The sequence below is a fragment of the Anguilla anguilla genome, chromosome 18 (assembly GCF_013347855.1).
Source record: "Anguilla anguilla isolate fAngAng1 chromosome 18, fAngAng1.pri, whole genome shotgun sequence".
NCBI classification, from domain to species: domain Eukaryota; kingdom Metazoa; phylum Chordata; class Actinopteri; order Anguilliformes; family Anguillidae; genus Anguilla; species Anguilla anguilla.
In genome coordinates this window covers 26,289,513-26,315,974 of record NC_049218.1, presented here as the reverse complement: position 1 = coordinate 26,315,974, position 26,462 = coordinate 26,289,513, and the positions used below count along the sequence as shown (strand labels likewise).

The 26,462-nt window shown below is 43.8% G+C and overlaps 3 protein-coding genes across 4 annotated transcripts; 1 reads left to right on the top strand and 2 right to left on the bottom strand.

Moving 5' to 3' along the window:
* Positions 1 to 450: 450 nt before the first annotated feature.
* On the bottom strand, positions 451 to 14,736 carry memo1 (mediator of cell motility 1). The gene is made up of 9 exons (XM_035401033.1): positions 14,351 to 14,736; positions 8,662 to 8,743; positions 8,385 to 8,453; positions 7,212 to 7,324; positions 6,383 to 6,494; positions 4,279 to 4,421; positions 3,764 to 3,840; positions 1,909 to 2,013; positions 451 to 606 (listed from the first exon to the last, which is right to left on the bottom strand). The coding sequence occupies exons 1-9, from the start codon at positions 14,409 to 14,411 to the stop codon at positions 475 to 477; spliced, it is 894 nt and encodes a 297-aa protein (XP_035256924.1). The 5' UTR covers positions 14,412 to 14,736; the 3' UTR covers positions 451 to 474.
* Positions 14,737 to 15,941: 1,205 nt separating this feature from the next.
* LOC118218390 (presenilin-2-like) lies at positions 15,942 to 23,225 on the top strand. 2 transcript variants are annotated; one of them, XM_035401011.1, is made up of 11 exons: positions 15,942 to 16,068; positions 17,111 to 17,275; positions 17,424 to 17,611; positions 17,763 to 17,904; positions 18,143 to 18,210; positions 18,577 to 18,797; positions 19,201 to 19,299; positions 19,962 to 20,033; positions 20,311 to 20,406; positions 21,669 to 21,790; positions 22,056 to 23,225. In XM_035401011.1, exons 1-11 carry the CDS (start codon positions 16,033 to 16,035, stop codon positions 22,209 to 22,211), a joined length of 1,365 nt encoding a protein of 454 aa, XP_035256902.1. In that variant the 5' UTR covers positions 15,942 to 16,032; the 3' UTR covers positions 22,212 to 23,225. The 2 variants fall into 2 exon arrangements, with proteins under 2 accessions (XP_035256902.1, XP_035256903.1); XM_035401012.1 differs by lacking the exons at positions 15,942 to 16,068; positions 17,111 to 17,275 and having other exon boundaries at positions 17,473 to 17,646.
* A 165-nt stretch (positions 23,226 to 23,390) lies between these two features.
* LOC118218391 (protein dpy-30 homolog) lies at positions 23,391 to 25,459 on the bottom strand. The gene is made up of 5 exons (XM_035401013.1): positions 25,360 to 25,459; positions 24,563 to 24,603; positions 24,410 to 24,460; positions 24,178 to 24,320; positions 23,391 to 24,056 (listed from the first exon to the last, which is right to left on the bottom strand). Exons 1-5 carry the CDS (start codon positions 25,367 to 25,369, stop codon positions 23,984 to 23,986), a joined length of 318 nt encoding a protein of 105 aa, XP_035256904.1. The 5' UTR covers positions 25,370 to 25,459; the 3' UTR covers positions 23,391 to 23,983.
* Between the last annotated feature and the right edge of the window lie 1,003 nt (positions 25,460 to 26,462).

The following is a 26,462-nucleotide window of genomic DNA, read 5'->3' as shown; positions in this document are numbered from 1 at the left end:
TGAAGATAGAACAGGTTTTTTTTTTTTTTTTTTTCTCTGATTTTACTTTTTTTTCTTTTTGCACTTGTTGCCGGGGAAAAACGAGAGCCATGCCGTCCCTGTGTGACCCCGGGACACCGACCCCTCTCCACCTGGTTCCCAGCACGAAAAATAAAACCCCAAACACACACCCGCTTGTCCCCCGCGGAACCGCGAACTACGACCGCGTTCGTCGGCACGCCTCGGCCATCAGGATCCGGTCAAACCAGGGAGGAGCTCCGTTTTCTCAAACGCGCTAGACATCTGCGAACAGCCGATACCCAAGCGCCTCGGACCTTCACGGTAGCCCCTAGCGATGGGGTGGGGGGGTGCGAGACGGAAGGGGGCGGGGGGGCAGGGGCGGTGGCTGGAGCTGCGGTGGTTTCCTGAGATGGTGGTGGAGGTGGCAGAAGGGGGGGGGCGTCAGGGGGGAGGGGAGGGGGGGGGGGGGAGGTCTCAGTGGACGGTCAGGGCCCCAGCTGCATAGCTCACAGAGCTATCCTGCCAGTTCCGGCACTGGCTGGACTGGGCGTAGTTCAGGAAGGAGAAGTTCATGTCCAGCCCCGTCTTCTTCAGCTCGGCTACGGCCTACAAGAAGAAGCACACAGTGTTCAGCACACACACACACAGGCGACATCACACCACGGTCCCAATGACATCTGCTGGGTTTTTTTTTTTTTTTTGATTATTCGAGAAAGTAATTAACAAAATGATTGATAACTGCAGTCCCTAGTTACATCCAAGATATTCTCAATTTTTCAGTCTGACAGATGGTGGTAGGATTTAATGTCAACCTGATACACGCCACTAAAGAAAAACCATCGATCGTCCCTATAAAAAGAATCTTATTCCCTGTACCAAGATGCTGGCTCTCTCATTATCTGGAAATATGCCCGTGACCTTAAGATTGTTCAAGGTGCTAAAACAGATTAATAACACAGGAGGGAGAACAGAGGGGAACGCAACTAAAAATGGATTTTCTTTTTTTATTATATGGCTTCAGTGCCTTCTTTACAGAGCACTGGAAACCACAGCCTTCAAATCCCTACCCTCTAATGATAAAATCTGACCAGTACTGGTCAGGTCGTTTCACTAAATCATTACAAACTTTAAAAATAAAAAGACACAGAAGCTTTTCTCTGTAGACATATTTCTGATCACTTCATTAGCACAACACAAACCTAAGAGACAAGTCTTGCATTGCTGCCATTTCAGCAGAAAGACCTGAGCAGCATTTTTTACAAAGCATCCATTTATACTGCTGGATACTTACTGAAGCAATTCACCAACTGCTCAAAGGTACAACCGCAAAATCCTACCAGGGAGTCAAACCAGCAACAATTAGGTTAGAAGCCCAGTTCCTTACCCATTGTCCTACACTGCAGCCTGCTATGCACAAAGGCCTGGCACAAAACTACCCAACTCCTACTGGCGCTTTGGAAAACAGATCCTGCACAAAACTACCCAACTCCTACTGGCGCTTTGGAAAACAGGCCTTATACAAAACTACCCAACTCCTACTGGCCCTTTGGAAAACAGGCCTGGCACAAAACTACCCAACTCCTACTGGCCCTTTGGAAAACAGGCCTTGCACAAAACTACCCAACTCCTACTGGCCCTTTGGAAAACAGGCCTGGCACAAAACTACCCAACTCCTACTGGCCCTTTGGAAAACAGGCCTTGCACAAAACTACCCAACTCCTACCGGCGCTTTGGAAAACAGGCCTTGCACAAAACTACCCAACTCCTACTGGCCCTTTGGAAAACAGGCCTTGCACAAAACTACCCAACTCCTACCGGCGCTTTGGAAAACAGATCCTGCACAAAACTACCCAACTCCTACTGGAAGACGGCAGCAAAGCCAGCATATGGCCTGCGAGCGAAACTCACGTTTAGCAGCACTCCGATGGGGTGACGTCCACAGATAGTGTTGTGATATTTCTTCAGGTAGTTGCTGAAGGACATAGGGTCCAGCTGTTCTATAATTCCCATGCCCTGTAAGGAAGAAACACAAGACTGAGAGCTGGTCCTTAAACCTCCCCCAGCAATGCAATTAAGAACACCAAGGATGACTCATTCGGGCACATGTCTGAGACTCAGGAGTAAGGGGGTAGACGATTAAATTAGGAAAATTACAGACAGAAAAATAAGTTACCGTGGGCTGGCTTTGTATAGATAAGCACAGGCCTCTGTGGGAGATAGCTTTTGCATTAACTTGCCAAACTCCGGCAAAAAAGGATAAAATTGGAGGTTTATGCAGTTACCATATTTGAGTAAGTTTATGCAAGTTCCAAATTTGAGTTTGCAGTATATTGAGAATCAATATAGAGAACAAGATGGATGTCAGGCTGAAGACTCACTGACAAAAAAACTACCCTTTTCACGGGGCTCAAAGTCCCAATCAATCAAATCCAGTCGAATGTTACATTCATCAATGTGGGGGGGGGGCTTAAAGGACATGACCGGCGAGCGGGAAGCCGAGCGATGACCGCTCAGGAACCGCCAGTAACCGCGGTAACGGGAACAAAGGCCGCTGAACACACTGCAGGCTATGACTGAACTTAAAAGCGGCTGTCAAAAAACCGACTCGAGACTTTAAAAAAGCAGGAATTCTTTGACCCCGAATGCTCCGCTCCAATTACGAACAATAAAAAAAATGACACCGCAGGATGTCCTGGAGTAAAACTAGTCCTGTTCAAATTGGGCAAAACGGGGCATTTTGGTGGCATAATTGGATTAAAATATGTAGATGTAGACAATGTAGATGATAGAGAGAGAAATTCAACAGTAATTCACATAATAAAATGAATGTTTGAGGCAACCACCTCGAAGAACTTAAGCATGTTACAAGTTATTGGGCATGTTAATATTTAATACTGAAATTCATAATCAGGATTTGACTACTGATTTTATGAGACTGATTAATTATGAGAATGATTATACTTTTGCACCATTTGGTCATAGCATAAGGTTTCATGTAGGTATGTTCTCTTTACTAGTTGGCGTTCTTGTGGGAGTATACGTGTATATTACCAGTATAGCTGGTAACCCCTTGTCAAACTACATACATTTATATTTATATCCCCTGTATACATTGGTGCACAAGTATGAGGACTAATGAGACGAATATGTTTCAATTCTCTATCCTCACAATTCTACAATAATTAGAGGTATTTCCCCTACACTGGTACAGAGGTAGTGTAAACACAGGATTCTGTGTTTCTTATGCAAATGAGAAGAGCCAAAATGCGGAAAAAAATATATACTCCAAGGAGCTCTAAGTAGCCCTGGAGCGGGCAAAGCACATGTGGAAAATGTATTTCGAAAAAAAACCTAGTCGGCCTACCCACTTTTTCACAGACGGGCCCAAAAATTAATTTTTGCCTGCGTCACTGTAGTTTGAGCAACATGAGTAACTAAAACAGAAATCTCTCCTGGGGTTTTCAATTATTAGCCTGTGTGGCAAAAAATGAGTTTGATCAGAACGCCAAAACATTATTTGTAGCTTCATCCCACTTCAATTCATAATAAAGTTATAAACAACAAACATTTAGAATTTGAAATGTCCTGTGTTCCAAAGATGCAGCATTCCACGGGCTAGCACGACCAATGTAGTAAGGCCTAGCCTACCCCAGTTACACCCCATGTAATTTTAAACTGAGAAATGCACTCCAAAATCAGTATGATATCTCTCACGTCCTAAACATCTGCACACTGCGTGTACAAGCGCTTAACCAAAGCTTACCATCTTATCAAGGTTCTCGATCGATCTGTAGATCTCCCCCTGGGCCTCGTCGTAGTAAGTGTAACGGAATCGATGCCCTTCACGAGGGGGAAAAAAAAAAAACAAATATCAAATCAAAGACAGCGCCCTGTGTGATGTGCTGCCAGCAATACTAACTCATGTTTGGGTAACGGCTTTAGTGGTCTGGGTTGGATCATTTTATTCACCAAGCTCATTATTCTTTTCACAGGCCCGTGTAAGGCACATGCAGAGAAAGACTCTGACCGAACTTCACAGCGCTCTCTGCCATATCGGAGTGAGGCAGGGCTGACCCGGTCACAGCACCGAGCAGATCAGACTTTCACTGCCAACATCCAAAGCAAAGAAATGCACCTTCCTCCTACAATAGCGCCTTTCGTTTAGTTTACCATGAGAGGTACTGGAGAGATTAAACACCATGTTCACAGAGTCGCTGGCTGGCTCTATGTCCTAACAGTCACAGTAAGGCACTAATCGGTGGATCCTGTCTCACTCACCCCAATGGCAGAAGTCTGACGATATCACAAAGAGGTTTGAGGGGTCGGCCAGGTATTTGCTGAGCAGCTTCCCGTACTCTTGCTCTTTGGACTCGCTCAGGGCTCCCACCAGCACTGGGACGATGGAAAAGTTGTCTTTATGGCTGCAGATGGAGACCGGGGTGGGGGTGGGGGGAAATGGAGAATAGCGGTAAGCTCAGGGGCCCAGAGGGGTCAGCTTGCTGAATGTGGCTCCACTCCTGTCCTGACGGCGGGAGGCACAGACCGGGCAGCAAAATGATTGGTCGGACGGAAAAACAGAAAACAAATAAAATAACAAAACCGGTCAGGGAGTGGGGAAAACAGGACATACGGAGAGGACCTTCAATACCTCCAGTAAACCAGTAATCGCCAGGCTCCTACAGCAGAAACTCTCTCTGTGGTTATACATCATCAGTGTCTGAAAACTGACTGGCAGTTTCGCGCCGTAGAGGAAAGGGGCGGCGTTTCAGCAGCTCGCCTCTGCAGGGGGGGGGTGTCTGAGCTGCCACTTCAACTGCAGTGGCTACGGGCCAATCGGTGCCGGCGGGGATTCCACGGCTGCCCGGCGGAGCAGTCAAAGCGAGAGCACGAAACCGAAAAAGAAGAGGGAAAAGAAAGCTGCGTTTAGGAGAACCTCGGGAACTCGGTCCAGGTTCCTGAGAAGACACGCGGCCTCGTGGACACGCGCTGTACTGCAGCGCAGCAGCGTATCCGGGAGGCCCGAAAACCGCCCTTCAGCCACTCTTTCAGTAGGAGTGGGAAACGGGGAGTTTCCAATTCGGCGGGACGGAAAAAATCCGACTTCAAAGGCCCCGTCGGCACAGACCTCGGCCAGGCAGGCCTGCCAAAGAGGCCCGGCTTCCCCACTCGAGCTCTCTCACGGGCGCGCTGAGGACTGCGCAGGGGGCAGGGGAGCGCTAACCGAGAGCCGCTAACGCGCTGGCACAGGCGTGCCGGCGGGAGAGCCGCGCGAGAGAGAGCCGCGGAGGACGCTGCCCTGCGGCCAGCCGAGCCAGTCTCCATCGCTCCCAGGCATGCATTGTGGGAAGGGAATTGAGGTGTGCATTGAAGAAAGAAAATATTTTATTCCCCCCCCCCCATCTTAATAATCATTGGATCCAGCACAGTCTGGCCGCAGTGACCCCATCTCCCCTCCAGCCAGGCCCCCTGAAACTCAGCCAAGCTGCACTGTAACCAGCTGTTTGAACACCTGAGCCAAGGCCCTATGAGAGGCCCTTGACAACAGTTACTAAAGGCAATCCATAGCCACGAGCCACCCAGGGGATCGGATTCTTGTTCATTCTCTTTAATTTCATTTCAGTTATCCAGTTAAGGCCTTGTAACACGGTGGAGCATGAAGTTACTCAGAAGGCACCGCGTACGGTTTTATAGGAGGGGAAAGCACGTGGTTTGACCTTCAGAGCACTTAATAATCTGACATTCAACAGCCATTCAAAACTGGCCCGTGTCTGTCAAGGCCAAACAAACACTTTGTCTGGGGTTTAAATTAGAAGAAAAAAACACCTTCCATAAATCTGTCAAGTTAATTCAGCAGCACATTTTTAGGCAAGCACTTTAGTAAGTACATTCAGGACAAAGAACTGGACATGTGTAGAGTGATACGAAGTTCCTTTTAAATTCTGAGAATAACTTTGGTTGACTGAGGGCTCCAGAAGTTAGTACTCGCCTACTGATGTTACCCAACGGACCTTCGACAACTCCATGCTGAAGCTCCAATCGACTCTACTCCATGCTAATGCCCAACGGACTCTACTCCATGCTAATGCTACAACCATAACCAAGGTCAACAGTACCTTGAAAATAACATCAGAGCTTTCCTTACGCTTGCTAACTAGTTTGGTGGTCCACAGGTAGAAACATAAGAAGGTATATAACAGGGGCCTGTATCCCTGGTCTGGAGAACCACAGTATGTGCTGGTCTTTGAAATCACAACCAATGGGGGCAGGGCATAGGGGAGGGAGCAGCTTCAATTGCCAGTTTGCCACCCCTCACCCCTGCCCTGAGCTGAGGGGCAGCAGGAGACGCCGGTCGCGGTTTCGATCGGCGGTGGCTCGGCCCTACCTCTCCATGGCTTTCGCAGTGTAAGGCAGGTGCATCTCGATGCTGTGCTCGTCCTCGTCCGTCTGCAGGGTCATCCGCTCGAACATCCCCGTTTTCCAGAGGTCAGCATAAACTGCGAAAGACGGGTGGGGGACCCAGATCATGTGACTGCTCCCCTGACCAATAGCCATTGACACAGCACTGGTTCTGGCGGCATGTTGGAATGCATCATCACTCTGAATGTACTGTGAAAGCAGTTGTAACAGAACACACACACTTCAAAGCTGTATATGGCCACTAAACCACTAAATTTCAGTTGGCTTTTACAAAGGAAGGCCCAGATTAAGCGCCTGTCCAGCACCTCTGAAACACTGAGTATCTTGCATCCTCCCTTGCGTATAAACCTGCTAAAGAACACTGTGGTGCTCTACAGCAGAGCTGCCCAACCCCGTTCCTGGAGAGGTCCTGTAATCTTTCATTGCATCCCAAAAAAGCACAACTCATTCAACATTGATCTGTTAATTAGTAGAATCCGTTGTGTCAAATTAGGATTGGAGTGAAAACCTGTAGGATGGCAGATCTCCAAGAACAGGGTTGGGCAGTCCTATTCTACAGGAAGCACTGGGCTTACAGACAGTCAGACAAACCGCAAAGCAATGGGGCGTGCCAAGTGCTCCATAGGCAACCTTCCCCTCGCTAAAAGGCGAAAACAAAACCACCGACAAAACAAGGCCTGTCTTCTCTGTCCCCCTCCCGCCTGTCCCAGGACGTAAGGCATCTAGCATCCCGGTTTGTGGAGTCCAGCCTGCTGACTGTGACATCACAGCAGCGGGGGCACGCGGAGCCTCACCCTTCTGGTCGATCCTCAGGTCGTACAGCGGCGTCCTGTAGACCTCGGCGGGGGAGAGGGCGCAGCGGGACAGCGGGATGTGGTGGGAGGGCCCGAGGATGAACACCCTCCGCCTGCGGGGCGAGAGCGCGGGGTCACACTCGCCGGAGCGCCGCGAGCTCTCCGATTGGCTGGAGATAACCGTTTCGGCGGGGGGCCCTTGGCTGAAAGTCTAACCGCATCCTAACACACCGGCGCATCCCAGCACCGGAACCCAGAGGGACCGAGCAAAGGCTGTTCTGCAGGTCGCCATGGCAGCAAGCACTGCACTTTCAGGTACAAGGACATTTTGGGTAAAGCACATTTCTCATCTTTTACAATGCTACTTTGAATTGCTGCAACCAAGAATGTTTTATTTGTTTATTTATTTATTTAAATAACCTTCATACCAAATGCAATCCGCATACTGAATCCAGCTAATTACAAGTATCATATAATAATACGACTGAATTTGTATACTGTATTTTATATTCATTACTTAGTACAAGAGATGTGCTATAATCCAGGACCTATGAGGCAATCCAATGTAACTTCATGTTGTTATCTGAAGGTCTGACTGTTGAATGAGATTCAGCTGTGCGTGGTGTTTGCTTATGTTTTTAATGTTATGTATGTTGTAATGCGAAGCCAAAAAACAAATTTTAAACCTGGTGTGGACAATAAAGTCTAAAGTCTAAATCACACTAATTATCCAGGGTGTAAAATTCATCCCAGTACGCTCGAAATAATACCTCAATCTCTCACAGTCAAGAGACAAAGAATTCTGTGTTTAACATCTATTGTAACTCTGACATGCTAATGGAGGTACCCTATGCACTCACACTCACAGACTAAATTAATATGCTAATTGAGACTGCCATAGACCTCGCTAAAACTCCCCAGTATCACAGGAACATTTTGCAGGTGCCGACAGAGTATATAATCAACAGGCTATTTGGGGCTAACCTCAGTAAGAGAGAACACTGACGTACTGCGAGACTGATCTTTAGTTGCTAGGGAGGGGCTGATCTCCATAGTGCTGCTGCTCCCACGGGAACAGAACCAGCGGGAGTTTCGCTGCTGTTCTAAACTCTGCAGTTTCTCAATCAGAAACGAACTAAAATAGGAACCACGTATTACGGCGAGGTCACTCACGTGATGGAAGGGTCCACCTGTTTGTAGGCGTGAGCTGCACACGCTCCACAGTACGTGTAACCAGCGTGCCTGCAAAGGGAACAGCCGTCAGAGCAGAGCAGTAACAGGACAACAGTGACCAGCGCTGGCCATTTCAGCAAGCGCCGCGCGATCACAGTTTAGGCCAAAGCAGAGTCTCGTCTGGAAGGCTAGTGCCAGAGCTCCATTTAGACACAGACGGCGATCTGAACGAGCAAGCAGTGGATAATATTAGAGCGTGTCCGGTATGGGTGCTCACGGTGCTATGATGGCTCTTGCCGGTCCTTGTGGGGATTGAGCTTGAGACAGCCAGCCTTCCAACTGTGCGTTCAGCTGGGACCCTGAAGGAGGGAGACAGAACGGGGGGGGGGGGGGGGGGGGGGTGGAGGTTAGGACACATTCAGAACTGAAAATAACATTTTCTCCTTTCCGGTCCATTTTCTCCAACGGTTTCCCCTAGCCGCTCACACAAATGCTCTCGGTCGCAGCGGGAGGCCGAACGTTAGCGCACACTTCCTGAAGCTGCAGAAACGGTCGGTAACTAGGGTTAAGGGTTAACCGACTAAAGGCCGACGGGCAGTCCGGTGAACTACGATCGCCCGATGGACATCGCTACATTGCCTCCGACATTCCATCAGCGCTAGCCTGCATTTGCTGCTCGTAAACTGTATGAACGCGTAAACGGCAATGGAACGCATCGAGGAGAAGTGCAGTCATTTGCTCTCAAGACGTGGAATCGAAAAGTCAGGAGATGAATGTACTTGCGCAATGGCTTAACAGCAGCCGTACGGCTAAGAAAGAAGGTGTGCAGACAAAGAATTTATTGAGGGAAGGGAAAACAAGAAGGGAAACCTTGGGTCAATACCGTACACTTGTTCAGGAAATGCACTACGGTGATGAAGATTAGTGGCCCAGCTGCACAGGTCAATTTTAGAAGATCTGGGGAGGGGGGTGTTTTCTGATAATGCCTCATGTAAGCAAACTTGTTTGAAGTGAGGACATTAATATTTCCAGCCATGTCATGCCTGATTATGGCTTGGACATACTTTCTGTGTTCCACACGCAAACTTCTACCGGTCGCACGGACGCACGCGCGGTTCCATTCATACTACAATTGAGGGTCCGCGTCGGTCTGGCGTTCCACGCATGCACATTTCCCGATCCACACTCCAGTTGGTGGCGCTAATGCACCATAACGTTGTTTGCCAACCGCCATAAAAATCAAGAAGAAGAAGCATGCGCATTTTCATCTCTCCCAAGCGTTTGCGTGATTTCTCGCCAGGAGCTCAACGGGTAACTGAGTGGATTCATTAAAAAGTTTATATTGTACCCTAAAGTTAATCCTTCAGTATCTCAATGCATTGTGGTGTTCTATTGTGTTCTCTTGAAAACTTTACAGAACTTTTTGTTCTAAATGTAGCTAAATATAGGGAGACAATGCATTGAGTTGACAATGGCAGTAAAGCCAGACCAACATCAGTCACTGCAACACAAAGTCACCACCTAAGCCCTATTCTGAGCCAGGAAAAACCCTGTTTGTGTGTGTGACAAAGTATAAATTAGGATCAACTGCTTACAGATCACAAACAACATGTGGATATGTTGATATTTCTCAACAAAAATGGGTAGTTGACTCAGATTGTTTGACATGCATGCAGTTGGAAGGCAGGCCTGTCATCACAAAATTAAAAAATAAAAAGACAGCAGCAGCCTAGCCTATGGCCAATCTGATCTAGCCTAATTTCATGTACTTTTTTTAAATTTAACATTCAAGGCTATGTTTAGTTATCTTATATCCCTGAATGGACACACTGTGTCCCCCTTTAATTCTGCCTGTGAATTTGCACAATTAGCGTCACTCAGACGCTAATACTGAAGTATTGATGCTTCTGATCCTGATGTTTCCTTTTGGGAATCGATCCTCACACAAAAAGTGTTTCATTTAGCTGCTAATTTTAACACTTATATTTTAAATTAAATTCAATGCGCATCTGATAAATAAAGTTAAAAAGTCATATTTTGCAGCACGTGGTTGTGTAGCATAACATTCTTCTGCTCCTCACAAGCAGGGTTAGGGTTAGGGTTAGGGGACGTGGTCACACAATGAACAGAAAAATAACATTGCTGTATCAAATCAAAATGTATTTTTATAGTGCTTTTTACAGAAAACTGTCACCAAGACCCTTTACAGAGTAGCAGGGAAAAAGCAAACACCAGGCCTGAACCTCCAAATAGCACACAAGGTACAAAAAACAACTCTCCAACAGGGACAAGCTTTGGAGTTACCTGAAGGGTATGTCCTTTTTTTAAATTTTGACCATAAAAAGTCTAATGGCCAATACCAGCCACTGTAAAGCCAGCAGGTTGTCAGAAACATCTGAAAATATATATAAGATCCTTCACAGCGAACGACTATGTACCAACTGAAAACACCACCACTGAAATTCTATCAAAATCACGAAAAAGTGCACTGTCCCTCTAAACAAAATATTCTTTCCATTGTTTCTCAATTATGGTGGAATTGGCAGTGAGCAGCAGTTTAGCACTGCAGACCTGTGGGTGTGTGTTTTTTTCCACACTTTAGAATCAACTTGAGAAATTTAATTTCCTCTGAAGATGGCAGGAGGACGTGGGGATTTAAGTGTTCAACTGCTGTGGATCTGACATTCACACCTCCGCCAACAGCATGTCACAGCACATCCCGGCTATAATATACACAGCGGCAGAGGTGGAGGACACTCTACAGAACACAGCCAGGTGACTGATCTGCGGGCGGCAGTGTAGTATAATAGGTAAGGAGCTGGTCTTGTAACCTAAAGGTAACAGATTCGATTCCCAGGTAGGACACTGCCGTCGTACCCTTGAGCAAGGTACTTAACCTGCATTGCTTCAGTATATATCCAGCTGTATAAATGCAAACGTAAAAAGCTGTGTAAGTCACTCTGGTTAAATGCCTTTAATGTGATGTAATGTGAATCAAATCCACAACACCTGGACAACTCCGTCTATATCATGTCAACTCCGTTCATCCTGCTTGGGATTGACTGTAAAGGCACAGAATCCCGTTGCTTTTTTTCTTAATGCCGATGTTGCGCTGGAGTGTGGCTTCTCTCATGCAGTGTAATCCGAATCCTGGAAAGCACTGGGCTGCATGACCTTTTGGGGAAGACACCGGTGACGCAGCACCGCGCAGACAGAGGACGCACACGCCAAAAAGATCTCTTTAATCCATTTAGATGAGCTATCCCGAGAGTGACCTGGTTCTCTGCGCCTATGGCGATCGATCGCCATTCGCTTTGGCTGCGGCTGCGCTTCCCGACACCATTCAACCCACGCCTGGCATGACCTGAAAAATGCTGCCCTTCCAGCACTGGCCATTTATCTAGTCTAAGGGCAGACCGGTCATTAGTTCTCCAAGCTCAAGCAGCATATTAGAGCACAGCGATATTAGGGGGGGGGGGGGTGACACCGTGCGGTAAGGCCCCACCCAAACTCCATGTGGTACCCATTAACGGTCTATCAACGCACTGAGCTCAGACCTGCCCAAAACACTTGTGCAGGCTGCAAAATTCCGCACGGCGCGCAGAGATCGGGTACTCGCAGTCAGGCTACGGGTTCGTTGATCCCCGTAATTAAAAGTGCCGTCAGACTGCTCCACGGAAAACTCTACAGACGCTGAGGCCACGTTCCAAAGCCCCTCCCATCCCCATTTCCCTCAGCAAGAGAGTTTAACCACTGAGCTAACCGGCATGGGGAAGGCGGAAAAATCTAATTAGATAAATAATACTGTTTAAACCTGCAAACTGTGAAATTGTTGTAGAAAACAAAATAAGTAGAAAAGGGTATTTTAAAATAACTGCGCAACACAAACTTCTCAATGCACAAAATTAAACATTTTTTATCATTTAATTAAGAATGTGGCATTGATACTAAAAAAATACAGCTAGCTGCTAGAGCTATCTAAGAAATTGTGGTATGGATGTTCACTTCCCAGTAAGTCTCCTTAGGAGGCACATGGAAGGGCCCAGGCTTAATGACAGGCCATTGGGAAGTTTCTCTAACTTCACTGCATATCCATTTTTTGCTGGGTGCACTAAAGCCTAAACCTAAACAAAGCCATCCAAGACAAATTATTTGACCTCTTCACAGTACTGGAGTGCGCGGTTCAGAATGTAGCTGACCCTGACCGATGACCGATGACCGATTAAATTGTTAACTTAATTCGTCTTGGCCTTTAAAAAGGCCGTGAATATTGCTTCTCACTGCGTCTTAAGCCCTTTTACAACTATAATTGGTCTCAAGTACGGACAATGGTGAACAAAATTTCAGCTCAAAAGTATGAAATTACCTTCCATATAGTGGTTTGACTCGCTGACAGATCCTTTTCTTTTACAATGTACCCTAGTGCATGTACCTTTCATCGCCCCAAAAAGCAAGTGACAATTATCCAAATAAATTAATAAATAACAAAAAGAAAAAAACATGCCCATGCATTAGATGAAGCGTTAATGTCGAATCTGAACACAGACAACACAACCAGGTAGATTAACGTTAGACTGCCGTTTGAGGCCATTCTGCATACCTCGTTAAGCAGCTAGGCATCCCAACAGGGTGTGTAGCTAACATTAATCATGAAATGGGAACCAGACTAAACAGCTGCCATTCCTGGTCCTTTGTCTACTAGGGTGAAAAATATTAAGGACGATCGGATACAGATCTAACGTTAAACCTTCAATTGAACAATTGGCTAGCTAGCTAAACAAGCGCAAACTACCCTATCTAGCTGACAAGCATCATGTAATAATCACAAACAACCATTAATCGGTTAACCGAGCTGTCTCAAATAACGTGAGGCAACGTTGCCATTCAAAGCGATTATACCTAGCTTGTCTCTAATTATTCTAGCTACTAGCTAGCTAGCATGTAACGTTGTGACACTGAACGTTTGGAATGGTGACGTTCAGGGTAACATTAAAACCCAGTCAAACAGTCTAAACTGCAAATGAATCCTTTATTTTGGCGTTTGACCATTCTCACCACCCACCCGGCCTGCAAACAAAAGTGCTGAATTGCTGAATACACAAATTCGTAATATGGATTTCAAAAAGCCTAAGTTAGCTACTAACACAGCTAACGTTAGCACTGCCAAGATCTAGCTATTATATACATATATATATGTGTGTGTGTGTCAATTCAACAGTAACGTTAAACTAATCACTTTGTCTAGCTAGGTCTAGTAAACATTCCACAACGTTACTCCACACTGTCTGGAGCTTTAACCTGTATCCTGTCTAACCTATAGCTTTAACGTATATCTTAAATATTTCACCGCTAACGTTACTTGCATGTAAACCAGCATCCACAGCAATTTACTCAGCTAGTTTAATTAACAGACAACGCCAACTACAAAAGCCAGACATTTCATTGGCTAACGTTAGCAAACTACCGTGACGACCGTTTTTCTTTCTCTCAAAGTAGAATTTTTTTGCAAGCTAGGTTATGCAAATAACTTCGAATTAATTTAGTCTACACTAGCAATGTGGTTTCAGACTTCGTTTGTTAGATGTACGCTAGCTATGTCATTTTGTTAGTTGAACACTGGAAGCGGCCCGAATCCAAAGCCAAACAAATACCAAAGTCACATTTAAATGCCACTAACATGCAAAGTTTGCAGTTTCATTTCAGATTTGTTCGCTAATGTAATGTAGCTATAAAACCGTTAACTAACATAGATACTGACACGTGCCTAGCTCGACTTAGTTTTACTAATTAAAAACACTAACGCTTGTTAGCAAGTCATACATTCGGTAAACCTCGGCCTGTCTCTCTCTGTCTTGAAAATCCTCTTGCAGTGTTTAAAACCCCCCAGCTGATCGCTGCCCTCCACCCCCTGGGCTACATATCCCAATCTGTGGCCCCAAGAACCCCAAACTGTACCCCGGTTTTACCTGAAGCGGAGTACCAGCTGCCGGCATGACTTGCTTCTCTGCACACCACTCGGTTCGACATCTTAGCGCCCGAGCCGCCTATCTTGGTCTGATAAAACCTTATCAGGAAAAAGTAGAAACACGGAGGAAAAGAGGAAAAAATGGTAGCTAGCTTGCTAGCGAATGGCCAACAGGAGTAAAAGATATGTGTGTTTGAAATGTTAAACGGCAATTAGAGAAACTGCTGGAAATGTATTTTTTTTTAAGTATAGCGCGTAGAACAAAGAAAAATAACCGATAGACTGATTTTAACTGAAGAGAAGAACAAAAGCTCAGACCAGTTTTCCTCATAGAAAGCTACTGATAGCCGGTAGTGGTTTGGCATAACTCGGCTCCCGTGCCATGGAAATGAAGAATAACGTCTATTGGCTCACAGTCTGTGCAATTGATCTGATTGGTTACGTTTTTGAGGCAGGTAAAAGACGCGACTATAGAATTTAATAGAATTACGTAAGGTAAACTTGATTGGCTAATAGCTGCAGTTAAACGGAATATGGTTAGTTGAGAAACTGTTGTGGGTGTGGCTGACACTGAATGGCATGAATTACTTGCACGCAACGCTAGGATTGGCGGATTCTGTCACTATGGTCAAAGGGAAGATCAATAGGAAAGGTTAACGTGACGTCAGGTTGAAATCAGGCTTCATAATGAAAAAAATAATCCTTGATGTTTACTTTCACGGACGCATCTTCAGATGTTATTTATATTTTGATTAGTCCAGTTAGAGATATATGAAGTATTTCCAAATGTTAAAGAGACTGTCTTAAAGATTCTACCTGTCAAAATTATTGTGTATTCACCGGTATTCACTCATCAGTAACCGCTGTCAACTGATATGACCTGTGCTGTCCGTTAGGTGCCGGTGTAGGGTCCTTGTGCAAATTACACATCAGTTACTTCATCTAAATGCGAAAAGCAAATTTTTGTCCCGTGCCGTGGGGACAATGATTACGTGCTGAAAAGCTCAATTTAAAGTCTGTCCATTCTTATCCGAAAAGGGCCGCTGTGGGGTTAGGTTTTTTTAGTACTAATCCAAAGAAGATACATTATTGTGTTTTGGCCGCAGGTTTTGACAGATTATTCATAAAGTTGTTACTGAAAATAGGATGAAGTGGTGGTAATGCATGCGAGACTAAAGTTTAAATACTAGTGCAGTGGTGCCGAAAGACTGACCCGTTTCAGGATTTTGTGATAACTTCTGTTTTTATTTAATTAATCATTTATTGACCTTACATTTGTATAGCACCAGCTACAGCCGCAAACTGCAAGTGCATCCAATAGATTTTACTATGCTCAACTGCAGGAGTGAGGCAGTGTAATTCATAAAGCTGTCAGAAAATTAAAACCAAGGTAACTGGTAAAAAAAAAAGTATGTTTGTATAAGTGGACGCCATGAAATTTAGGAATCTTGATATGCGGATTGAATCCACAGAATTTAATGTAACGCTCCAAAAATCTATGTTATTTGTTGTTAGACCCTCTAACAAACAGGACCCGATTTGACAGTACAACGTTCTGTGGTGTCACGTGACACTGTTGTTGTGCGTGTCACGTGATATTTCTCAAATCGTTTGGCGAAGATGTACTTCCTAGCTTCTCTGCCGCCCCACCCTGGGTTATGCAGAAACAGAACCATATAATGAATGGTCTTCGTCGATGTCAAACTCTCACAAACCCAAGTAGGTTAAACTTTCCTTATTACGTTTCGCAAACATAATTGCTTTAACCGATCAGTTCCGTGTCTGCACATACTGAAATAACGAGTTAGCAAGTAGGGATGGGTACGTGTAACGTATCGATTTCTCGTCGAATACGTACCTACTCGATCTTTTTTGTTTTCTCATAAAGGTGTGCATGTACAGCTATGTGTTGGAGCAGCGCCATTTATTAAATCATCGTATGTAATAATAAAAAAAAGAAATGCGTTAAAATGGAGGACATTTCTACATGCAATATAAACGGGATACAGTTAATAGTCGATATATTTTTTAACACATGATTTGATTACAGTTATGGTTTTTGTTGATGAGCCATTGCATAAGCGAAAGAGTGACTACAGCGTAGGCAAGCTATAACTTGACTATCCACTTCAGTCATTCATCAGACTCGCCCTGTTGTTGATTGAACTTTTATAGGCGGTACTTCATAGCAGGGAACAAGTCTCAACCAATCAGCTTTGAGTATGTAGCCAAGCCTTTGTGTTTCGGTATTGTGGGTGCGCAACATTTGTGAGTTGAGAATAAAATTCTTACCATATCTGACACTGACTGTGTTTATTGCCAAGATAGGCTAAGCATTAAGACTTTACTAAGATAAAACACTTGGGTAGTGATGTGCTTTGTTATGGGTGCATGCGTTTTCCATACAACAAGTGATGTCGCCCGACCAAGATGCGTTAAAAATTGAAAATCATCATCCCTACTAGCTAGTTAGAATTTTAACAAGGCTCGTTAGCTAATTAATTGACTAGGGTTGTTGGATCTGACGACTGGGTTGGCAGCTTGCACAGGGCATTAGCGTTCAGTATCTGTTCCACATCTTGTAATGTGGTTATTTTGCTTGCAAATTGCAATTGTACTTGCAATTATGAAGATTATTATTGTATTTTCAGTATATGTTTAGTGTACTAAATTGAATGTACAGTAGAGTGCCAATTTTACTAATATCTTGAAATGATTTACTCTCTCATCCTTCTTGTCTGTCGTCTCTATCCATGTTAAGTCTGAGGCTGTAAATATATGTGAACTTCCATTCATGAGTTCCTCGGATAGCGAAGGAGAGTTGTCCAATGAGCAGACGGCCTTGGTATCACCACAAGGTCCATCCTCCCCATCTCACAGCAATGACTCTCAACGTCCTCGACCAGTGGACACAGATGTCAAAGGGGTAGGCTTTGTTTAAGTTAGCCTGCTTATAGGATCTGACGATAGTTGCAAATTATGTTCCATCCAATATTTTATCCTGTTTAAAGGAGGTGCAGTGTGCTTGTCATTTAGTTTTCCCCCCCACTGAATCACACATGGTTGTTGACCAGAGTCCACCTGAAAGGCCAGAACGTGGCACAGTGGAGGAGCAGTCTACAGAGAGGGAGGAGGAGGACATGCTTAAGCACGGTGCCAAACGTGTCATCATGCTCTTCCTGCCAGTCTCGTTCTGCATGGTTGTCGTTGTGGCAACAATCAAGTCGGTCAGCTTCTACTCCGAGAAAAATGGGGAACAGCTGTATGTACACCCCCCACCCCCAGTAAAATAAACGGGTAATGTTACCTGTTAATGTTACCTGTTAGTTTTACTGTCGGGCACACAATATCCAATAATCCATCTTAATAGAGTGGCTTTCAAACCTGCAGTGACATCAGTTTTCTGATAATAGGATTTACACGCCCTTCACAGAGGACACGACATCGGTGGGCAAGCGGTTGCTCAATTCTGTTCTAAACACCATTACTCTGATCAGCGTCATTGTTGTGATGACCATAATCCTCGTGCTGCTCTACAAGTACCGTTGTTACAAGGTGAGAGCGCCCAGTCCTTTCTTAATTCGAAAGAAACTAAAGTTTTGACCCTCTTCTGCTCATACTGCAGTCATGTACCAGAGTGCGAAAAAAGTCCATCTTCCCAAACTCAGTACCAGTGGTTGACTGTATGTCAAATAAAGCATGGTTGTACCATAAGTGACAGATAAGAAAACTTGAAGAATAGCATCACATTCATATTAGGCTGAATTTTGTTGCTTTTTTCATTTAATTGCAGTTCATTCATGGGTGGCTGATTCTCTCATCTCTGATGATGCTTTTCTGGTTTAGCTACATGTATCTGGGGTGAGTTTTGTACAGTGAGTAATTCCAACTGTGTGCGCGATATTGGGTTTGCGGTTGGGTAAAGCCTTTTTTTCTTTTGTACAGTATGAATTTAATTTCAGGACTGAATGGCCTAATTTGGGTCAGGTGCTGGAATAATAATTCTGGTCAGTGTAAACTACTAATATGAAGGGTCCCATTGTTTATATTGATTTGTATAGCTAAAGCTGTATGAGTTCTGATCTACCAAATGCTTTCGCTGACAATTCAATAGTTCCCCAAAACTATTTATTTACTTCGTAGATAAGGCAAATAACGTACGATTAACCACTGTACTCCAGGCAAGCCAATCTCCTAATTTCTTGACACCCATCCCGTAATCTGCAGGGAAGTGTTCAAGGCCTATAATGTGGCAATGGATTATCCCACATTGGTGATGATCATGTGGAACTTCGGAGTGGTGGGCATGGTCTGCATCCACTGGAAGGGCCCACTACAGCTCCAGCAGGCCTACCTAATCATCATCAGCGCCCTCATGGCCCTCATCTTCGTCAAGTACCTGCCCGAGTGGTCGGGCTGGTTCATCTTGGCGGCTATCTCTGTTTACGGTAAAAGACCTCTTGTGCTCTTACGAAGCCTTCTCGCCAGCTGCTCTCTGGCAGCCTGCCCCACATTAAACTAACTGAAATCTAAGCCCAATCCCTGCCGTTTGGGGCGGTGGGAGGGAGAGCGAAGTGTACCCGGAGCAGAAGTGGCCTAAAATGCAGAGTGCGGTCATGCAAACCGATCTGGACGTTCCAGTGTGGAGAGATTAACCCCTGTGATTGGCTCAATAGAGTCGTTGTAGCTCCATGAAATTTCACGTTAGTTTGAATCTGCCGTCAACTCCATACAGTTTTAACATGTATTTTGTTTCTGGCTTGCATCAATTGTATCATCACGTGCAGTTTTAGAGATGGGTTGTTTTTTTTTTTGTTTTTTTTTAAGTAAATAGGCATCGTTTTATTTCAGATTTGATCGCAGTACTGTGTCCTAAAGGCCCGCTGAGGATACTGGTAGAGCTGGCGCAGGAGCGCAACGAGCCCATCTTCCCCGCTCTCATATACTCCTGTGAGTATGACCTGAGGGGATGAATCCACTTGTCTGGAGTTCTTAGGCTGCTTTTTTTTTAGCACATTAGTTCCCAACCCAGTTCCTGTCCAGTGGGTTATCACTCCAACCCTAACAATGCACACCACATTCAACAGCTGGAGATCTCATTGAGCTGCTAATTAGTAAAATCAGGTGTGCCAAATTGGGATTGGAGTGAAAACCAACAGGATAATACTGTACATCTCCAGGAACAGGGTTGGGGACTACTGCTTTAGCAATGCCCCAAGCCATATCAGAGATGCAGCTACATTTAGCAGTTTTACACTTAAAGCTTCAGTATACTCCTGTGGCTTTAGCTTGGATTTTTTGGCTGTTTCAGAATTTTGTTTCTTCATTATGAACTCCTTGGAAAATACTCTGGGTTGTTTGCATGAAGAAGAGTATATTATTATTATAAGCTCTGAGGTGTTTCTGATTCGCTGCCTGAGTGTGTATAATTTTGAATTTAGAAAATTAAGGATGGGTCAGGTGTGGCTGTTCTGTGTTAAGAGAGTCTTGGGAGCTGAGATTGATGCAAATGAATACATTGCAAAGGCAGAGCAGAATGAAACTGTTGTGCTAAAGCTGATGTCTGAGAGAACCAAGGTCCCATTCCCCGCCTTTTCCTCCCCTCTGTTCAGCTACAATGGTCTGGCTGGTGGGGATGGCCCAGGGATCCACTCCTGCAGCTGGGGCTATTGATCAAGATACAGGTCAGTCACAGCTCACTCTGGTCAGCCGCAATGTAGAGTGGTGTGGAACCCACATTCAGTGCCAAACTAAAGTAAATGTTACTTCTTGACTTAACGTTTTTGTTGATTTCAGCTTGTTTTGCCCTTACACACCTTTAAATGGTGACTTAGCCCCCCCAGCTCATGTGACAGTACCCAGAGGTTGTTTATGAATGTGGCTATATCTGCAGGCCAGTCCCACTGAAAAAAGGCCTCAGAGTTGAGTCCGTGCCAGCCCTATGTTATTTTTGTGTCTCAGATGAAGACCCACAGGAGGGCAATCATGGGGATACTGAGAGGAGCCAGGAGCCCACAGTGAGGAGGATGTACACTGAGGAGGAGGAGGAGGAAGAGAGTGAGTGAAGCTGGGCACTGGCCTTCTTTTCACCATTATGAGACTCGGGTGATCTTCCACTCTTATTACTGAACACACAAGAGGAAAAATGCCTCCTGACCCAAGCAGTAGAAACCCTCTCTCATTGAACCCGGTTGAACCAAACAACCTCTTAAGTGCAACTGGGGTGAAATGAGATACTGTCTAGGGAAAAACACAAGTCATTGGCTTGCTTTTGTTAACAAGGCTCAGAGGCATGAGTGATCATGTGAATGTCTGCAACAGATGCCAAGTTAGAAAAGGATTAGCTCCCTTTGTGAAGGTCTGAGATGTAATCTGAGACCTTACTGTGTCCACCAAACCTTGGTTTGCAGCCTGTAGAAGGGCTCCCTGCTCTCCCAGATTTGCAGACTACATTGCAGCTACGGGACTTGCCTACTTGCAAGCCAGGCTCCAAGCACCACAATCAAATTTCCACTGCAGTTTAGCCATATCCAAGTAACAAGAGGCCACAAATTATAGCATTTAGACATTGTATCTTTCATTGTAAATTTAGTCAAGTCCTTTCATGGCAATTAGACTTGCATTTCATGAGAAGACCTTACCTAACAGCCCAATAGGTGCAGATCAGCGGAGGATAAACACCCTAAAGAAAGAAGAGTGCACATTCTCTTTGCTCCTCACCAGACCTCTTCAGACTACATTTTGAATCCCCAATCTTCTCCCATTCCAACCATTCAGGTTATAGTATTTTAGGTTATTTTTATGGTTTCTCTTCTAAGGGTTTGTTGCAGATGTAGTATTTAGAATGTGTTTTTCTTGTTGGTTAAAATAGTTAACTTGCACTACAGCTCTAGTGATGTTGCATCTTCACTCGCTGGATTGCCACTATTGCTCATATTAATCAATGCCCTCATGTTTCTGCTATATTGTAAGGTCCTCTGGATAAGAGCATCTGTAGAAATGAATATAATGCAATAATTGTTGCACTGTCTGTTATAAGTATGTGCAGTTCCATGCTGGTCAATTAAGAATTGGTGCAGTCCTTTATTAAATTGTGATGGGCTGTCAATTGGCCATCTTTGAACTTAGACCGTGACCTCAGCGCATAGACCATTAGCCACCAGGTGGTAAATGGGCATCATTTTCTTGCACCTTGAAAAATTCTACGACCCTGAACAAAATGTCCCAAGTTTCATGACTTTTCACTTTGCCATATGGGAACGGTCATCACTGAAGCCGTGGGAAAGGCATATTTGTAAGGGGTGTCGTGTTTGGTGCAGGCGATGGGGGCGTGAAGCTCGGCCTGGGGGACTTCATATTCTACAGTGTGCTGATTGGGAAGGCTGCAGCTGCAGGGGGGGACTGGAACACCACTCTGGCCTGCTTCGTGGCCATTCTCATTGTGAGTAACCTACCGGCATGCCTCAACACGTCAATTTCAGCTGGCCACAGGAAGAGCTGAAAACAAGCGCTCCTCCTCGTTTTCACGCAAATTAACATTTGACCCCTTTGCAGGGTAGGAACAGTTTTTTTAAATCACAAGTAAAAACAGAACTGGACACATTGATCACGAAGAAAAAAATAAGTCATTATTTGGTAATAAATGTGTGAAATTGGTGAACACTGCGTTGCTGGAAAGTGAATTAATAGCAGCCTTTTCCCTTTAGGGTCTGTGCCTCACCCTCCTTTTGCTGGGCATTTTCAAGAAGGCGCTTCCTGCCCTACCCATCTCTATCACATTCGGCCTCATCTTCTACTTCTCCACCGACAACCTGGTCCAGCCTTTCATGGACAGCCTTGCTGCCCACCAGTTCTACATTTGACTTGTGACGGCCATTTTGTCTATGGACATATCGCATGTTGAAGCTTCAGAGCTGTGGTGATTGATTTCCACCATGGGCGTGCCAATGTTGTTCTAAAGTAACCAGCTGTGTTCCTGGAGATCTACCATCCTGTAGGTTTTCATTCCAACCCTAACTAAGCGCACCGCTTTCAGCAGCCAGAGGTCTTGTTGAGCTGAATGAGTTGTGCTAAATTAGGGTTGAAATGAAACCCTACAGGATGGTTGATCTCCAGGAATAGGGCTGGTTACCACTGTGCTAAAGGGAGGAGAGATGGAGAAATGTCAATCTATTTTTTTACTGAAATATTTTAGCCAAGGGTGCCGTTTTATATTGGGTTATGCATGCAATGGTATGAGACGGAGATAAATTAGGCAGCCCAGGTCATGGAGTGCCACAGATGGTTCTGTCTTTTTTTATTCCTTCTCAGCAAGATTGCAATTTCCATCAATTACCAGGTTGGATGAACTACTGAGCACATGGTCACGTCATTCATAAAGCCTAACAGTTATTCTTCATGTTGGCGGCAGTCCAGAACCAAGGTTACCTTTTACTGGTGTCATAGATACCACGACCCTACCCATGTGTTTAAAATAACATGGTGAGGGCCAACCCCAGAACAGCTATTTTAAAATTCTGTTTGGCAAAGGGGGACTGGTAAACTTTGGTAGTCATACAGTGCTGAATGGAGGCACTGGAAATTTGAAGTACCAAAAATTTAAAATTTAGGTAAACTTAACTGTGGTAAATGGAATCATGTAGTGCTGGAACCATGTTTGATAAATGAAATGCATTTTATATTCTGAAATATATTCTGTATGGGACTTATTTTTTTATCTTATAACTGAATATTTGTTACAAAGCTCTTATTTTTTGTTGTATACAATAAAGCACATGTACGTGCTAGTTAACAAATGGAGTAGATGCTATTTTGTATTTATCTTTTCAGCAACTGTAGATGAGAACCTGGTAAAAAAAAATATTTGGTCCTGTTGAGCTTTAAGTGTTCCATCAAAATTATGTTGATATGGGATTTAACGGTTTAAAAAACTTTCAAAACAAAAACAAAATACTTAAAAAAACTTTTGCTCACTATCGGGAGAATACGTATAAATAAAGGTAAACACCCTCAAATTAGAGATGACGGTCTGAACTTTTCCCTCAAATTCATTTGTTTTATTTCAAATCCGATGTGCTGGAGTACAGAGACAAAACAACAAAAAGTGTGTCACTGTCCACATACTTATGGGCTGTACCGTATGTAAACCGTGTATATTTTTAAAGTTGATTTTAATTCCTTAGTTTATTTGACAGGGACAATGCACACCAACAGCATTTCTGTAAACATTCCAGAGTTAGCCAGCGAGGCTTATTTTCATCTGTAGTCCCTGGGCTACGTGTCTTGGGTGGAAACCCATATACCCACATACACATCCAGAATCCGCGCTGTTAGTCAATGTATGAGTAAATTAAGTTAAATCGTGTGATGCAATGGAAATACACGAGGACGCATTATACCAGCTGCATTTGAAAATCGTTGTAAATTAAATTGACATTTTCTCAGCAATACAGTTCCCTTAAATGTACGCATCTTGATGATCCTATATTAAGCTGACAAAACAAAAAGCTGGAAAAAAATCTTCAACAGAAACAACTTTAAGAAAACACAACAAATATCAGTGCAACACAGAAATGCAATTAAAAAGAAAATGTCATAATACAGCTTAGTTGTGTGTGCCCCGGCTCCTCTGATGCTAATTTCGATCTTCATATTGTGACTTGTTCTTGAGAAGATGCGCAGCTAAAAACTCGATAGGATTTTGCGGTCTACAAGAAAATAGTGTACACATTTAATTAAAATGTTATCCAACCATATCAACTGCAACAGAACAACGTGGAAGAACTAGATTATTGTAGTCAAGTAGGAGTCAAGACCAGTTGTAAATACCTTTCCTTGGCAAGAACCGAGAGAGACTGTAGAAGGATTGGCACCACCGTCTGGTCTAAATATGCACGTGTGGGAAGCGACTGTAGGTCCACCTTTTGTTTGGAAGCCTTGTCTGCGTTGGTTTTTTCGTTTTCCACAGTTCTCTGAAGCGACAGGGGAAGGAACCAATGTGAACACAACCTTAACAATTTCACTTTTTTATTACTGTCACTGCCGAGGCAGGGGTAATTACCTGGACATTTTCACCGAGACCATAGTCTGCGTGCTGATGTTGATGTTCAACCTTTGATGAAAAACTAAATATGATTATCGTTGTAACAGCTACAAACTGCAAGCCAAGGAGAAGGCGGTAGCACTTGCTTGCTGGCTAACATTTTAAACTTACTGGTGTGTGCCCCTCCACGCCTTGCTCTGCATCGGTGTGATCTACAGTTAAAAGGGATAGATCGTTCATCAAAGTAAAATAAACGTCAATTAGCTACCAATAATAAAGAAAATGCATGGCAACAGATACATAAATAACCTGGTTACAAATGATGTTAGTAAACATAAAGTAGGTCTATAGACGCCCTATCATAGTATTACTAGCTTGTGGTGATTATTATTGTTCTATAGGAAAATTAATGTCGCAGGTTGGCGGGCTTCTTTTTCTACAGAATAATGAGTATTTTATGTAATCTGTCCATGTTGCTAGTTAGTCCATCTGTCTCGTTGTCTATAAATGTGTTATCAGTGCCGTAAATGGGAGTAAAAGTAGACTATCGTTACTGTAACGTTGATTTAAATATGTACCCAGTTGGGGCTAGCGTTAGCTAAACGGAGACGAGTGATTGATGCAACAAAGAGGATGCATTCTGAAATGTTTAATGCTCATTCCTATAATTGTTAGTAGGGCAGCTAAATGTATACAACTAACAAGTTATGTGTTAGCTGGACAAATTGCATGAGCCACTTAACGAACTAGCCAGTATTTGGTGTTTCATTCATTCAAAAGCAAAGCCAAGAGACACCCACAGACAATAGACAATACACGTCATTACAACCAGTACGACACAAAACAAGTAAATAAAATGCTTTCGATGTTCTATATTACGATATTTAATAAAATGTGTCTAAGCTCAAAGTCGTTTTTACACGTGAAAACATAAGTCAGATCCCCAAGTTATACATGTTTTTACATACCGTCCGCCATGGCTCTTTGATATGGACTTTTAGCGCTGTACGAAAACCCAACCAACCAATTGCAACATTGTAAACTGTTAGAGCTATCTAATTGGTTAGTCGCTCGAACCGGAAGTATGGATTTCATAGCTTCAAATTTCATATTGTTCAAAGAATGAAAGCATCTTCCTTAAAATATCTGAACAGTATGTAAAAGCTAAACAAAAACACGTTGTGAACGTGCAAAAATGCCAAGTTACTCGCACATACAAAGCACTGTCTATACGTCATTAATTACAAATCGAAAAATCAAAGCCTGCCGTTAAAATTATTGATATTAAAATGAGGACAAGTTACAACAAACAACATTGGCTATCTTAGTTCAGACAAATTAAATAAGGTGCATTCCAATGCAATGATCGCAAATGTTTCGTAAAATATTTAATGTAACTTGGCCCTCTGCTTTTTCATCTTATCATCTGAAGAGAACGTGGTCTTTCGAACTTACGTTTTCAGGAAACACTGCGAAGTGCAGAACTCTCGGTTCTGTACAAGTATGGAGCATGCCCCACCGAGGTATACCTGCCATCCCAATCGTGCACTAATAAGAAGGCTATAAAGACTGTAGCCTAAATGGATGTATTACATATGAAATCTTTTTATGATTTATTTTTGTATTTATTAAAATATGTTTTTGGTTCTAGTTCCCCCTGGCGATCTGGTATATTGTGTATGGATTTCTTGTGAAATAGTTGTAAGAATAAGTGTAAGAATGTGCATCTCATTTAATTTAAAAAAAAAAAAAAAGAGAAAAAAATCCATTGTACTTTTTGGGATGTATTTACATCATCTGTAGTTATTTAAATGCAAGTTGCAAACTCTATTAAGGTATGGGTACTATAGAAGCACAAAAGGCTAGATCACTACTGATTGTGCAAGTCTTCAGTTCCGTAGGAATGGAACACACTGGTATTTGGGTGTAAATTGCAGTGTGCTTACCTGGAGTTTAAACCTCAAGTTTAAACCCCCAGATCACATAGCTGTATTACAACTGGAACAACTAATCCTTATTTCACAGATTTGGGTAGATGTTCCAGTAATAATGCAGTGATGTGGTCTAAAGG